Source organism: Sus scrofa, chromosome 13, assembly GCF_000003025.6.
Source record: "Sus scrofa isolate TJ Tabasco breed Duroc chromosome 13, Sscrofa11.1, whole genome shotgun sequence".
Taxonomy (NCBI): domain Eukaryota; kingdom Metazoa; phylum Chordata; class Mammalia; order Artiodactyla; family Suidae; genus Sus; species Sus scrofa.
The window spans coordinates 96102365-96116632 of NC_010455.5; the positions used below are offsets into that span (position 1 = coordinate 96102365).

The following is a 14268-nucleotide window of genomic DNA, read 5'->3' on the forward strand; positions in this document are numbered from 1 at the left end:
TACACTTTCCAGAGGCTTTGGTGATTCTAGTTTGCAGGTATGATTTTGTTCATTATTTACATTAACTATCCCTCATATTTGTTAGGAACTGGGTTTTTGGAGAGAAGGAAGATAATGCACACCTAAGACTATGTTTCCCATGTGTGGTTTCTGAAATAAGCATTCAAACCTATTTCTATAAAAGTTGTCCTTGGAAAATTTTCTTTGCAGAATTAACAGGAGAACTTTTCACTGAAAAAGGCCAAGCACAGTTGTTTTGGTATATCCTTTAGCCATTAAGAAAGCAAGCTGTGAGTGGGGTGGGAGGAACCACGAAAAATCATAGCTAAAGCTCTTCGCCCCAACTGCAGTACAACACAAGCCTGACTCCAGGCAACTCCTTAAAGTGTCACCAATATGAGGACTTATGCTTTACCTGATATTTCCGTGGAGGAGATGGGGCCCCATGACAGGTTGATAACTGGGACTGCAGTCTTTAGTGCATTGGCATTTTCTGTTGCTGCTCTGTGGCACACACCCAGCCCCTGTCCCATGGACAGGCACTGCTTCAGATGCAGTTCAGCTGCCCAGATGGAAATGGAGATGAGCTGCAGCCTTCCTGGCCTGGGCCCCTGGGAATGGGACATTCAGGGTAAAAGCCAATTGCAGAGGTGATTTTAATTATGGCCCCCAGCGACACCTTGAGCTTTCTTTTTGTAAACCAGAAGCAATAAAAAGTAACATTCTTCATTTCTTATGGCAGAGTTTCATAATTGCTTGTGGATCAGTGTATTAGAAGAGTTTGGTCTTATGAGGGCAGATAGCCATTAAGGTCTTTCTGGTAATACTTACAGCTCAGCTCGGACTGAGTGATAACTGTCTTGCTTTACCAAAAGCTCAGTGTGTAAGATATTCATTTAACCATCTTTCATTACTAGCAACTAAGGACAGCTCTTTTCTGACAAAAAGTTAGCCATCTTTGGTCTTCCATGTATTTTGAGTTATTTGTTTACTGTGACTGGACTGCATTGAGTTGTCTTGTCTGACAGGGAGATGGCTTTGTGTGCGTGTGTGTGTGACTTAATCTTTCTCTTTTTCAAATTTTAGTTAGGGTGACCTTTAGGAAAGAGATTAGGAGATTATGTCAAATGTACATGAAAATTTTCTTAGGCTTGGAGAAGGAGAATGATAGAAGCGGGAGGGAGAGAGATAACCTTAATGTACTTTATAAAAAATGATAGAAATATTTTTGTTAGCTATATTATTGAGTTATCTTTTTCTTAGACTTTGATGTCACTAAAATATAATGTGCATGTAGGAACTATTTATTAGTGATAACAAATAGCAAAAAAATTTTTTTAAATGCCATAGAGTTGGGGGAGGTAATTGGCTTGAGGAAACAATCAGGAGAATGTCCAAAGAAACTAGAATGGAAAGTGAGTTGCTAATTGTGTTTCTAATAATAATCTCACCCTAGAAAATGATTTCCATAGGCATAACTTAACCTGGTATCTATGAACTCTTTAGAAAATAAAAAATATTATTTTGTGTGTGTGTTTTTTTGTGTATCCTTAGGGGTTCATAGCTTTGATCAGAATTTTTAAAGTGTATCACTCAAATATTGTTATAGAGTGAAGAAGTATTCATTTAGTTAACAAATATTTACTGAGCACCTATTCTATATCAGGAACCTCATTAGAACTGGGTACACAAAGGTGTAGAAACTGTATAAGATTTGGGGCTTCCATTCTTAGGAAAACAGACCTGGAGTAAGAAAAACAAATATTTAAAAAACATCTATTGTGAGATGGTCTTATGAAGGCCATATTTTGGGAGGCGGTCATACTCATGTCTTGACCAACCTGTTTATCCATTTTGAAGTTGCCATCTTTGCTTCAGTTCCAGGGGTATGGTTGCATCTTGGAGCATGAGTCATTGTGCCCATGTCTGCCATCTGTTTGCCACCTCAGGGACTTCTTTCAGGTTCCAACTTTGCTATAGGGTACTACTTGGCCATTGAGGACCTGCTTATAACCCTAATAAATGAGTAGAATGTCTTCTACTCATTTAAAACCTTATGATTTTTAGAAACCAACTCATAGCATAGCCTATACCAACCATTAATCAGGAACTCATGAACTTGGAATTTTAAAAAGAATTGACATACACTTGTATGAAACGTGAATTCTACACTAATAAAAACCACTATTTAGCCGCTATTTCTTTCACATCAGCGTTGTGGAAGAATCCTGTATAAAATTAACTATCGTTTCAAGGCTGTGGATGAGAAAGAAATCCACTGAAACAATCTACTATTCAGATGTCACCATCAATGCAAGAGAACAAGATTCTACCTATCATTTATCTTGGGGACTATCTTGTATGTAAATAACACAGGACTATTGTGTTTCTCAAAGTTTTTATACTTGTGCTTTGTTAATACATGAGAGATCCTTTAGTTTTGCACGTTTTTTTCTTACAACATATTAGTTTTTTTAGGAACATTTTAATTCTTGAATAGGGATTGGAGAAAGATTTTTATCAGGTTACATGTGTTTTTAATCTTAGAGTTCATCACACTGTGTTATTGTATACTCTATACATGATAGATGTATACATGATATATACATGCTAGATATCTATATAAGTGTATATATTTACATGAACATTTCATCCTAAGAAAGCCAAATCAGAACACAAGTTAACCAGATTTATTTGGTTGTTTTTGCTTTTTTGATTGATTGGCTGTTTTTTAAGTAACCTTTTAGAATGATCCAGCTACTAGTATTGGACATAATATCAGAGTTTTTGTCATTCAGAATTGAGCACATTTATACTGTTAAGCTACTTCCCCATTCTAAAATTTTTTATTTCCAGAATAAGATGAATATCGATGAACTCAATTTCATCAAGGAAAATTTTATCTGTAAACATATATACATATATCTAATATATGTATATTTATATGTACTTTATATATATATAAAACCTTGCGTTTTATTTTATTTTATTTATTTATTTATTTTTTTGTCTTTTTGCTATTTCTTTGGGCCGCTCCCACGGCATATGGAGGTTCCCAGGCTAGGGGTCGAATCGGAGCTATAGCCACTGGCCTACACCAGAGCCACAGCAATGCGAGATCCGAGCTGCGTCTGCAACCTACACCACAGCTCACGGCAATGCCGGATCGTTAACCCACTGAACAAGGGCAGGGACTGAACCCACAACTTTATGGTTCCTAGTTGGAGTCGTTAACCACTGCGCCACGACGGGAACTCCAACCTTGTGTTTTATAGTTGCATAAAACGTGCTTTGAAATTTTTAAAATAATTATTTATAAGGAGAAAGTTGAACAATAATCTTTAAATTCCACTAAAAATTTCTTTTTTATAGTTTTTGGAATTAATCCACTTTATCATTTTTGTTATCATTAAGATTTTTATTGAAATAATTATAGGTCAGGAATTTTCCAAAAAAAAAAGGGGGGGGCATTTTTGTGTTCCCTGAATTTTGTTTTCTCCAGTGGGAACATCTTGCATAACTATAGTATATCAAAACTAGTAGATTGACGTTGGTAAAATCCACAGAATTTATTCAGATTTTACCAGTTATACATGTATTCATGTGTGTGTATGTTTCTATGTCTATGCAATTTTACTACATGTAGAAGTTTGTGTAACCACCACCACCACAATGAAGAATTAGAATTGTTTCCAATGTCTTGCATTATCTTCAGCATCAACAGTCTAAAGTCTTTTTCCTAGAGGTTGATAATCTCCTAATCACTTAGCTGTTTTTTTGGGGTTTTTTCTTTCTTCCTTATCTGAGTTGTAGTTCTCTGTCTTTTCATTTTTATAGGTTTTTGGTGTGGTGACCTTTTTACAGATAATAGAGTTATAGCCTCTCTTACTTCTGGTGTCTGCCCCCCTTGTGGCTGAAGTTGGTACAGGGGGTGGGGGGCTTGCTGTAGGCGTCCTGATGGGAGGGACTGATGCCTGCTCACTGGTAGGTGGGGCTGATTCCTATCCCTCTGGTGGATGGGGATTAGTCTCTGGGTGAGATTAGAGGTGGCTGTGTGCCTGAAGGGTCTTTAGGTAGCCTGTTTACTGATGAGTGGGGCTGTGATCCCACCTGGATTGTTGTTTGTCCTGGGGCTTCTCAGTGCTGATGGGTGGGGCCAGATTTTCCCAAACTGGGCACCTCCAGAGAAAGGTATGGCTGCTGAATATTCCCAAGAGTTTTGGTTCCAATGTCCTTCCCCCACCACAAGCCACATTCACCCCTGTTTTCCCAGGCTGTCCTCCAAGAACTGCAGTCAGGTTTGACCCAGATTCCTATGGAGACTTTGCTTTGCCTTGGGATCCAGTGCGTGTGAAAGTCTGTGTGCACCTTTTAAGAATGGGGTCTCCGTTTCCCCCAGTCCCGTGGAGATCCTGTGCACAAGCCCCACTGGCCTTCAATGCCAGATGCTCCAGGGGCTCTTTCTCCCAGTGCCAGATCCCCACGAATGGGAGTTTGATGTGGGGCTCAGAACTCTCCCTCCTGTAGGTGAGTCTCTGTGAACCAGTTACTTTCCAGTCTGTGGGGCTTCCCACCCGGTAGATATGGGGTTGCTTATATCGTGTAATTGCCCCTCCTATCTCTTGATGTGGCCTCCTCTTTGTCTTCTGGAGTAGGATATCTTTTTGAAAGTTTCTTGTCCATGTGGGTGGAGACTGCTCAGCCTTTAGTTGTAAATTTTGTTGTTTTTAGGAGAGCTCTAGTCCTTCTCTTCTGCCATCTTAATCCCATCTCAAGAATTAGAGTTGTTACATCACCACAAAGCTCCCTCATATTACCCCTTTATAGCCACATCCACATACTCTTCTCCGTCCCTAATCCTTAGTACCCGCAAATGTCTGATCCATCTCTATTTGTTATTTCAAGAACATGATATGAGTGGAATCATATAGTTTGTAGTATTTTGGGATTGGCTTTTTCCATTTAGCAAAACTCTCTTGAGAATCATCCAAATTGTTCTGTGTACCAATAGTTCATTTCTTCTTGCTGAGTAGTAGTACGGATGTTTCAGGTTTTTTTTTTTTTTTTTTTTTTTTTTTTTTTAACCATTCATTTACTGAAGGACAATCATGTTGTTGTCATCATTAGATAACTTCAGATTACATTATCCCCATATTCCTTCAGCACTATTCAGTGGCTCAAGGGATAAAATCTAAACTACCTAATATGGTACCTGAGGTCCTTCATGGTCTGACTTCCATCATGCTTTCCAGTTGCCACTCTTTGTTCTTATCTGTGACCACTTGTTTTATCAGAAGTACCTACTTGGGAGAGGAATCCTTATAGTACCCTGGACCTTCTTGTTTTCTTTATGCCTCTGTATCATTTTCCATACTGGTCCTTCTACCCTGTAATTCTCCTACTTGATTTAATCTTTCAGGGAAAATCCTATGTATCCTCCAAGACCCAATTCTAGCATAAGGTTTCTCTGTGAAACCTTCCCTGGATCCCCCCATATAGCATTAAATACTTGTTCTTTAGTTCCTCCACTGCATCTGGTTTTTACTTCTGTTATGGAAATTATAGATTGCATAGTGTTACTATTATCCATTTGTATATGTATTCATTACTCCATGAGCAGCTTGAGGTTTGAATTTTGCCCATCTCTGTAACCCCAGAGTCTAACCTAGCACCTAGCACTTAATGGCTTGCAAAGTGAATGACTACACATGTGGAACACTATGAGCAGCTTGAGGTTTGAATTTTGCCCATCTCTGTAACCCCAGAGTCTAACCTAGCACCTAGCACTTAATGGCTTGCAAAGTGAATGACTACACATGTGGAACACTATGTCAAATTCTGAGAATACAAAGAGTGAGGGTCTTCTCTTGAGTGTTTACAGTTTAGTGTGGCTAGATATCTACACAAAAAGACTGCATATGTTAAGTGATACAAAGAATAACTGTTGCTATAACTGGAGGGCCATCATTCACAAGAGGCTTGTAGGAGTCAGAGAGAGGTTTCATGAGAAAGATCAGTGAAGCTTGATGTTGAGAAAGGAGATGAACAGAGAGGAAGAGAACAGACTGCAGCAGGGGGAGCAGCCTATCCCAAAGGCTGTATATGGAGTGCTGAGAAATAATGGACTAGGGCAGAGGGTTAATGCAGGGAAGTGGTAAGAGAGTATCTTATACAGGCAAAGAGGAGTTGACTATAGAACATGAGAGGTCAGGGCAACCCATTTAGACATAAGGTGAACATCAGCAATGGAGGAACCATTTTAGATTTTTGAACAAGGTATTTGGTTAAAAAGTTCTATGAAGAAGGAATTCATCTGGCAGTTCTTCTAAAAAGAAAATCTAAGAGTTGTAAGTTGAAACAAGAGAATCTATTTGAGGAGTTCCCGTCGTGGCTCAGTGGTTAACGAATCGGACTAGGAACCATGAAGTTGCAGGTTCGATCTCTGACCTTGCTCAGTGGGTTAAGGATCCCATGTTGGTGTGAGCTGTGGTGTAGGTTACAGATGCGGCTCGAATCCTGAGTTGTTGTGGCTCTGGTGTACGCCGGCAGCTACAGCTCCGATTCGACCCCTAGCCTGGGAACCTCCATATGCCACGGGAGTGGCCCTAGAAAAGGCAAAAAGACAAAAAAACAAAAACAAAAACAAACAAACAAAAAAAAAACAGAGAGAGAGAATCTATTTGAATTCCATAGCATTCTGTTTTCCTATAGAGAATCAAGATGCCTTAGAAAAGCCTTAGACCAGATGCCTTTCCCAGGCCCTTCCCTCCCTAGCCTCTTTATTAAAGCACACATCTCATCCACCGTTCTTTACCTCCCACGAATGGTGGGCAGGTTTTGAATCAAAGTAATTGAAGTGAAAGATCAATCTTGTCAGCTGATTACATAAAAGGCATTGAGTGTGTGCAAATGTGTGTGTGTGCTCGAGTGCGTGTGTGTTTGAGAACCTCCGTATGGGAAAAAGTGGGAGGAAATAGGTGGGCTGAAGAGGAGGAAGGGGAGAAGTGCCAGCTCTGTGGCTGTGTTTCAAATAGAAATACTTGATTTTAGTCCAGAGAAGAGAGCAGCTTGGTTATTTTAAATGCATTTTTTTTTTTTTTTTTGTAAAGAGTGCCCTTGTCATTTTCACTTACACCCATGGGTGTGGGCTTTCCTCTCTTCCTCAAAGCAAAATGGTGAAAGTGGGGAGGAGGAGAAGTCTTCCTGAAAATTAGTTGCTGATTCAATCTCACGGAGTTTATTCCACCTCTTCAAGGCACCAGTCAGAAGTCTGGCATCCATGGGATGGTGAGAAAATGGTAGGAGGGGAGGGAGTCTCCCGGAAGTTGTTGGGCAAACATCATTTGAGCTCTGCAGCTCTGGAAGTGTGTGTGTGTGCACGATGTGTGTGTGTATGCATGTGAGCACATGGAAAGAAGGAATCTATTCGAAGTGTTTCCAGAAACAGCTTGTCTTCTACTGAGATCTTCAATTGGGTTGCTACTCTTAATCCCAAATCCATTCAATGACCCTTTTTAGAAATGTACTCATTTTATAGAAATTCTTTTTAGAAAATTTTCTGCAAACATTTGCACTTGTGGTAATTTCAGAAATGTTCTGAGAGAAGGAGAAAAAAATGCTGTTACATTAAAAAGGAAAATCATATTCAGAAATTTCATTTTGAAACCTGGATTTTGTGCTCCAATTTCATTTTTGAATTAATGGCTGTGACAGAACAGTATACTTAAGCTTTTAGTTTCCCAACTGAAAATCAGGAGTAAGAATAATGCCTTGTAGCACGGTCAAGAGGATGAAAGGAGATGAAGTAAAAATGGAAAAATTTTTAAAAAAATTTTAATTTTGATTTGTAAAATTCATTTCATTAAATTCACCAGTATATGAATTCAAAGAACAGATGAAATTGGGTGCAGTGGATCTGATCAAAATATGTAACTCTTGGTTTCATTGGGTATTCATCAAAACTTTTTTTTAAGGAAAGAATATCACTTTATGAGATAAATTGAATTCATAAACATTGATTTATACTTTTCCTTATAAGAATTTCAAAGCCATTCTGATAGTCATCAGACAATAAAAATTATTTGATGTTACAAATTAATCATATCGTAAGCCTAAAACTATTTCTACGACCAGCTTTCCATTCATTTCAGAATTAGAAAATAGAGTGATAGAGACTGAAGGATTTAAGGCAAAATTCTTGAATTTTGAGAATTTTTAGTCCTATGTAATTGCTAGAAATAAATGAGTTAGCAGTGGATGTTAGCACTGAGGAAACATCAGATTCCATCTAGTTCAGTCACATCATTTTATATAGAATGACCAGTTTCTTGCTCCAAGTTACTTAAGGAGCTGATGAAAAGGTCAAGGCCAAACTCAGGTCTCCTGACTCCTTATATGCTCCATTACCTTCTACACTGCAGCTTCTTGATTATGCCCCATTTTTTCTTAACACAGAAAAGAAGCACAGTGCATGAAACGATTCTAGAAGGGACAGTTCCCCTCTTGTATGTATGTACAGTCTGCAGTTCAAGCTTTTACCTCTAGAAGAAGCAAAACCCTGCTGTGCACTCAGAGAGCCAGACCGGCTTTCTTTGTCTCCTGCAGAGTCATGAGGACCCCATAGTTCCCCTGTGACAGCTCTCTACTTTGACATATTCTGAAGCTGGACATAAATTCACTTTCACATGATAGTGTTCTTGGTGTCACAGTTTCTAAATAACTAGTAGCTCAGAAAGAAATTTACATATCCATGGACACAGACGATCAGGCAGGGCTACATGTTAGCCCTGGATATGAAATGCTCCTTTGGGCATTCAGCACTAAATGTATTTAACTCTCCTCCATGGTTTGTGAGATTACTTTGAAAACTTGCTCCTGAGAGTCAGAATCAAAATACATTTAAAAACCATCCTTGCAGGTTGATTTTCAGTTACTCAGATTGGAAACCAAAACAGAAGCCCAGCAGTGATTTTTTTTTTCTTGGAATCGACAACCAGGGAGGACTCTGAGAGCACTTGCACAGGCCATCTGGTCCAGCCCTCATGAGAAATCTGTCCTGTTTTTCCAATTTTCACTGTGCAGCAAAAACTTGTAAAGGCCCATGAAGAAATATTGTGTAATATCTTTTCATGGCAGTCATGAAAAAAAAATTTGGCTCTTCTTTCTAAGAATTAGAATCATTCATTAAGCTCTAAAACCCTCAGAGGAAGCTATAAAGTGAAGACTTTTAGAATTCTTGTCTATTGTCTGGACACTAACAGTCAAAGTCTGGTTAAAAATGATAGAAGTTTGAGAGGCAAGAAAGCAAGGGCACAGTAGTGAGGCAAGGGGAGCACACGTGGTGTCCGGAGGCTCCCAACCTCCTGTTGACACCTGAGGAGAGTCCTTCCCATTCTGGTTCCAGCACCTGCTCACCTGGCCTGACTGTTCTACTGCTAAACCATCCAAGACTCAATAAACACTTCACCATGAAAAAATTCCTTCTCGTGATCAACTCAGCTCCCTTCAAGCTGTACTGGAAGCTTCTTGGCCTGTCCTTGGCTGAAAGGGAAAATGAGTTAGCTGTAATTTCCTGCCTCATAAATCTTCTGGTTCTTGAAAACTGTTACTACAGCTCAGCCTCCTAAGTTCCAAGATGGTTCCTCCTAGATTTCATTTTCTTATTCCCAAATGAAGTTATGATTCTCATCTAAACACTCTATACAGTGACTACATCTCATTTAAGTTATCCAGAGCTGGATACAATTCCAAGTACAGGTTGAGTAACAGAAACATGCTCTGTCACCTTGTCTGTATTTTATGATCATGCTTACTGTTTTAGGAGGAAAAAAAAATCATTTTAATATTTTGAGCCAATCTTTGAAACAAAAGGAGGAAATGTTCTAATCTATTTATTTGAATAAAGGAGGATCAGTCTGCTGATATGTAGCACCTTTTTTTTTTTTTTTTTTTTTTTTTTTAGGGCTGCACCTGAGGCATATTGAAGTCCCCAGGCTAGGGGTCGAATCAGAACTGCAGCTGCTGGCCTACACCACAGCCACAGCAATGCCAGATCTGAGCTATCTATGACCTACAGCAACACCAGATCCTTAACCCACTAAGTGGGGGCAGGGATGGAACCTGCAACCTCATGGATACTAGTTGGGTTCGTTACCCCTGAGCCACAACAAGAACTCCCAGATATGAAGCAATTCTTATGAGATATCAGCTCTAAATATTTTAATGTTGACAAAGTCTCTTGGGTTAAAGAAATAGAGAAGTTTAAATCTGATACATAGATTTCAGTGGTAGTTGAGTATCCAGATAGAAAAACTAATAGCTTTTAATAGGATTAATTTGCCTTTTGATAAACTTACAGAGTTTTTTTTTTTTTTTTAATCTAGTTGCCTTAAATATAAAGGCAACTATGCATGAGTAGCTTCACTAACAAAATAGTTTTCTGTGCTGGTGATTAACATCTTCTAAAACAGTGCCCCCGAAGGGACTCAATTGCAGGAAATTCTAAGCACAGTGTTCTCCATGATGAGTTTGTATCTACTGGAAGGCCCATCTGCTTTGACAGAGTTCTTATGTAAGAGAAGCAAGTTTTGCCCTGAAGAACATATGCCATTAAGGCACCCTCTTTTCCATTTCTTTGAAATTAATTTCCACTTTAAAGTTTGTTTTTATGTTACTGGGTTTTTGTTGTTGGTATCTTTGGCTTGAGACCACAGCAACAAGCTCATTATAAAAATCAACTGCGTAAATAACATGGCTTTAATGAATGCTATTCTCTCTCAGCTCAAGAACCAGCAAAGAATTCCTCTGAGGCATTTGATGAAAATAGACCTTTTGACTCACTCCTTCTCCATTTTCAACCTCTATGTGAACAGGCACTTCTGCATTACAGAGTTTTTGCATTTACTGAAAATGCTCAGCAGCCTTCCAACTCCAGAGGGTTTTCATCTTGATAGAAAACGTACTTGTTCAGTTGTGATGAAAAGAAAATAAACTACTTAAGGAGACTCAAATAGAAAGTGGAAGTTGGGGAGTTCCCGTCGTGGCTCAGTGGTTAATGAATCCGACTAGGAACCATGAGGTTGCAGGTTCGATCCCTGGCCTTGCTCAGTGGGTTGAGGATCTGGCGTTGCCGTGAGCTGTGGTGTAGGTTGCAGATGTGGCTTGGATCCCGTGTTGCTGTGGCTGTGGTGTAGGCCGGTGGCTACAGCTCCGATTTGACCCCTAGCCTGGGAACCTCCATATGCTAAGGCAGCGGCCCTAGAAATTGCAAAAAGACAAAAAAAAAAAAAAAAAAAAAAGAAAGTGGAAGTTGGGAAATTCATGGTCTAACATACAACTTCTCACTAAGTAATGACTTATCTTTCATTTCCAAAGAAGAAGTTTAAGGTTTCAGTTTCACTCAAATAGAGTTCCTTCAAAAGCAACATTCTGGAAATCAGGAGGCTTGGATATCTTAGTCCGTAAAAGCACAGGATCATTGTTTAACCATAGAAGCAAGCGTGTATTTGCCTGAGGACTCCAGACTCCATCAGCTGCTTCTTGAGGGCTTCATTAGGACTTTCTGTGGTCCTGTTTCAAAATAGGAATTTCAAAGGGGACACAGCAAGTATCTTTAGGAAGCAATTCTAGGCATTTTATACTGTAGTATAAATAATAAAATTAGTAATAAAATTCCTATTGCTCTTGTAACAACATTAGTGCCTTGAAACAACACAAATGTATTCTTTCACAGTTCTGGAAGCCAGAAGTGTAAAATCAAGGTGTCAGAAGGGCTGTGTTCCTTTGGAAGGCCTCAGAGTAGAAAATCATTTCCTTGCCTTTTCCAACTTCTAGAGGCCATTTGCATTTCCTAACTCGCGGCTGCTTTCTCCATCTTCAGAAGCACCTATCTCCAACTTCTGGAGAGATCTCACATCTCCTCTTTTTCACTTTGACTCTCCTTCCTCCTTCTTAAAAGGATTGCTGTGATAACATTGGGTCTAGCTGGATAATCCAGGATAATCTCTCCATCTCAGAATCTTTAACTTAATCACACCTGCAAAGGCTTCTTTACCATGTAAGTTAAAATGATTCACAAGTTTCAGAAATTAGAGCATGAGCATCTTCCAGGGGCCATTATACAGCCTACCACATGTATCATGCAAATATGCAGAGGAGGGGAGAGTAAAGGAACCCAACGTATCAAGAATTACATCCTCATTACTTTCTCTAGAATCTAAGACTTATTCAGGTAAAGCTAGATAGAAAAAGGAATAATGAGGTCATTGAAAATACAGGGCATTGGGGATTTTCTCTGTGTAAGGCCACAGCTTAGGCTTTTAATCAGAATAAAAATTCATATGTATAGTGTGTAGCTTTAGTGTAAAGGGTTTAAAACAATTTTGTCTTGACCTTGGCAATTACCACAGCAGCTATGGCCTGAATCTTCTCTGCTTCTTAGGCCCCTTAGTGCAACACCAGCTAGAGATATCTCTTTTTGCTTTTTTTTTTCTTTATTCAAAGATCTAAGTATGAATTAGAAGGCCTGAAAGTGGACAGTAATAGAAAAGTCAGTGGATAGCCATAAAGATCAACTGTCATTAAAATTCCGTGGATCCAAAAATACTTATCTGTTTCCAAATAGTGTGACTATCATCAGTGAGCTATGGCATCTCACTCCTTACAAGCATCTGGGGTTTGGGAGCTGTAGCAGTGTGTCTTTCATCCTGATGTGATGCATCTGTGAGACTCTATGCACCTCGTATAATAGAACTTAACCTTTCCATAAAACTCATACTGTCCCTGCCTAATTAATGTTGTCGTAGTGGTTGAGGAGAAGGAAAGTAGGAGTTTCTTGCAGGAATGTGAAATTCTTTTTCTGAACCCTTCTATTAAATATTATTCTCTTGAAGCCATTAAGTTGGCCAGTCATTTTATTTTAATCACCAAGATGCTTTTATTCTTTTTTAAAATTTAAGTATAGTTGATTTATAATGTTGTGTTAATTTCTGCTGTACACCAAAGTGATTCAGTTATACATATATATGCACTATTTTAAAAATATTCTTTTCCATTATAGTTTATCATAGGACATTGAAAATATTCTCTCTGCTATATGGTAGGACCTTGTTGTTTAGCCCCTCCATGTGTAGTAGCTTACATCTGCTAATCCCGACCTCCCACTCCATTCTCCCCTCAACCCTGCTCCACTTGGAAACCACAAATCTATTCTCCTTGTCTGTGAGTTTCCTTCTGTTTTATAGATAGTTCATTGGTGTTACTTTTTTTGGGGGGGGGGCGCTTTTTAGGGCTGCATCTGTGGCACATAGAGGTTCCCAGGCTAAGGGTCAAATCGGAGCTGTAGCTGCTGGTCTTTGCCACAGCCACAGCAGTGCAGGATCTGAGCCTACATCACAACTCATGGCAATGCCAGACAAGGCCAGGGATCGAACCCATGTCCTCATGGATACTAGTTGGTTTTGTTAACCACTGAGCCATGATGGAAACTCCTGGTGTCACATTTTAGATTCTACACATAAGTGATATCATGTGTTCTTTGTCCTTCTCTTTCTGACTTAATTTACTTACTATAATAATCTCTAGTTGACAAAGATGCTTTTGTTCTTATTCATAAAATGTACATATTCTGACACAAATTTTTAGATGTTTTAACTCTCATGCAATTTTCCTCTGTGAAGCTTGGTCTCACATATCAGTTGAAGTAGCTGATTGTTCCTGAGTTCTTTCCATCCCCTTCCAAAGACCCACAGCCCTCTATCACTGCCTAGAATATCAGTCTTTGAAGAATTACACTCTTGATGCAAATCATTTAAATTCAAATACTGTCTCGTAGCCTGCAAGCAGTAAGTACCAGATTGTATCTGTTTTGAAGAGAAATATTAGTGGCTGAAGATCAAAGTGAGTTAGAAAAGATTCATTTGGAACTCAGAAATCAGGAGAATTAAAAAGACTTAAAACTTAACTTTGAGTTATAATTCCATCACTCATGATCTGTTATTGTTTTCCTGGAGGCTCTAAGGGACACAATGCTTGAGTGAGAGAGAAATATGAAAATGAGCCCTTTGGGACCTCGCTGATTTTGGAGAGCGCTGCCACCTTTAACTGTAGAGCTGGGATACAAAGCATGGGTTAGAATGCAAGGGTGGTGGAAGTAATTCTACAATAGGAATGGCTTATTGCTGTAGAATCACTCACAGGGCTAGAAAGTTCCACATGCATTTTCACCTAAGTTGCATCATCTTTATATAAACTTGACAATGTTTTTACAGC

The 14268-nt window shown here is 39.0% G+C and overlaps 1 protein-coding gene across 5 annotated transcripts in view; it reads left to right on the top strand.

The window, feature by feature from the left end:
• Nucleotides 1-14268, top strand: part of KCNAB1 (potassium voltage-gated channel, shaker-related subfamily, beta member 1) — a 393270-nt gene that overhangs the window by 120545 nt on the left and 258457 nt on the right. Inside the window, exon 1 of one of the 5 annotated variants that reach the window (XM_021068179.1) lies at nt 6596-7298. In XM_021068179.1, coding sequence (XP_020923838.1) covers nt 7285-7298 — 14 coding nt within the window. In that variant the 5' untranslated portion in view covers nt 6596-7284. 5 annotated transcript variants of the gene reach the window in all.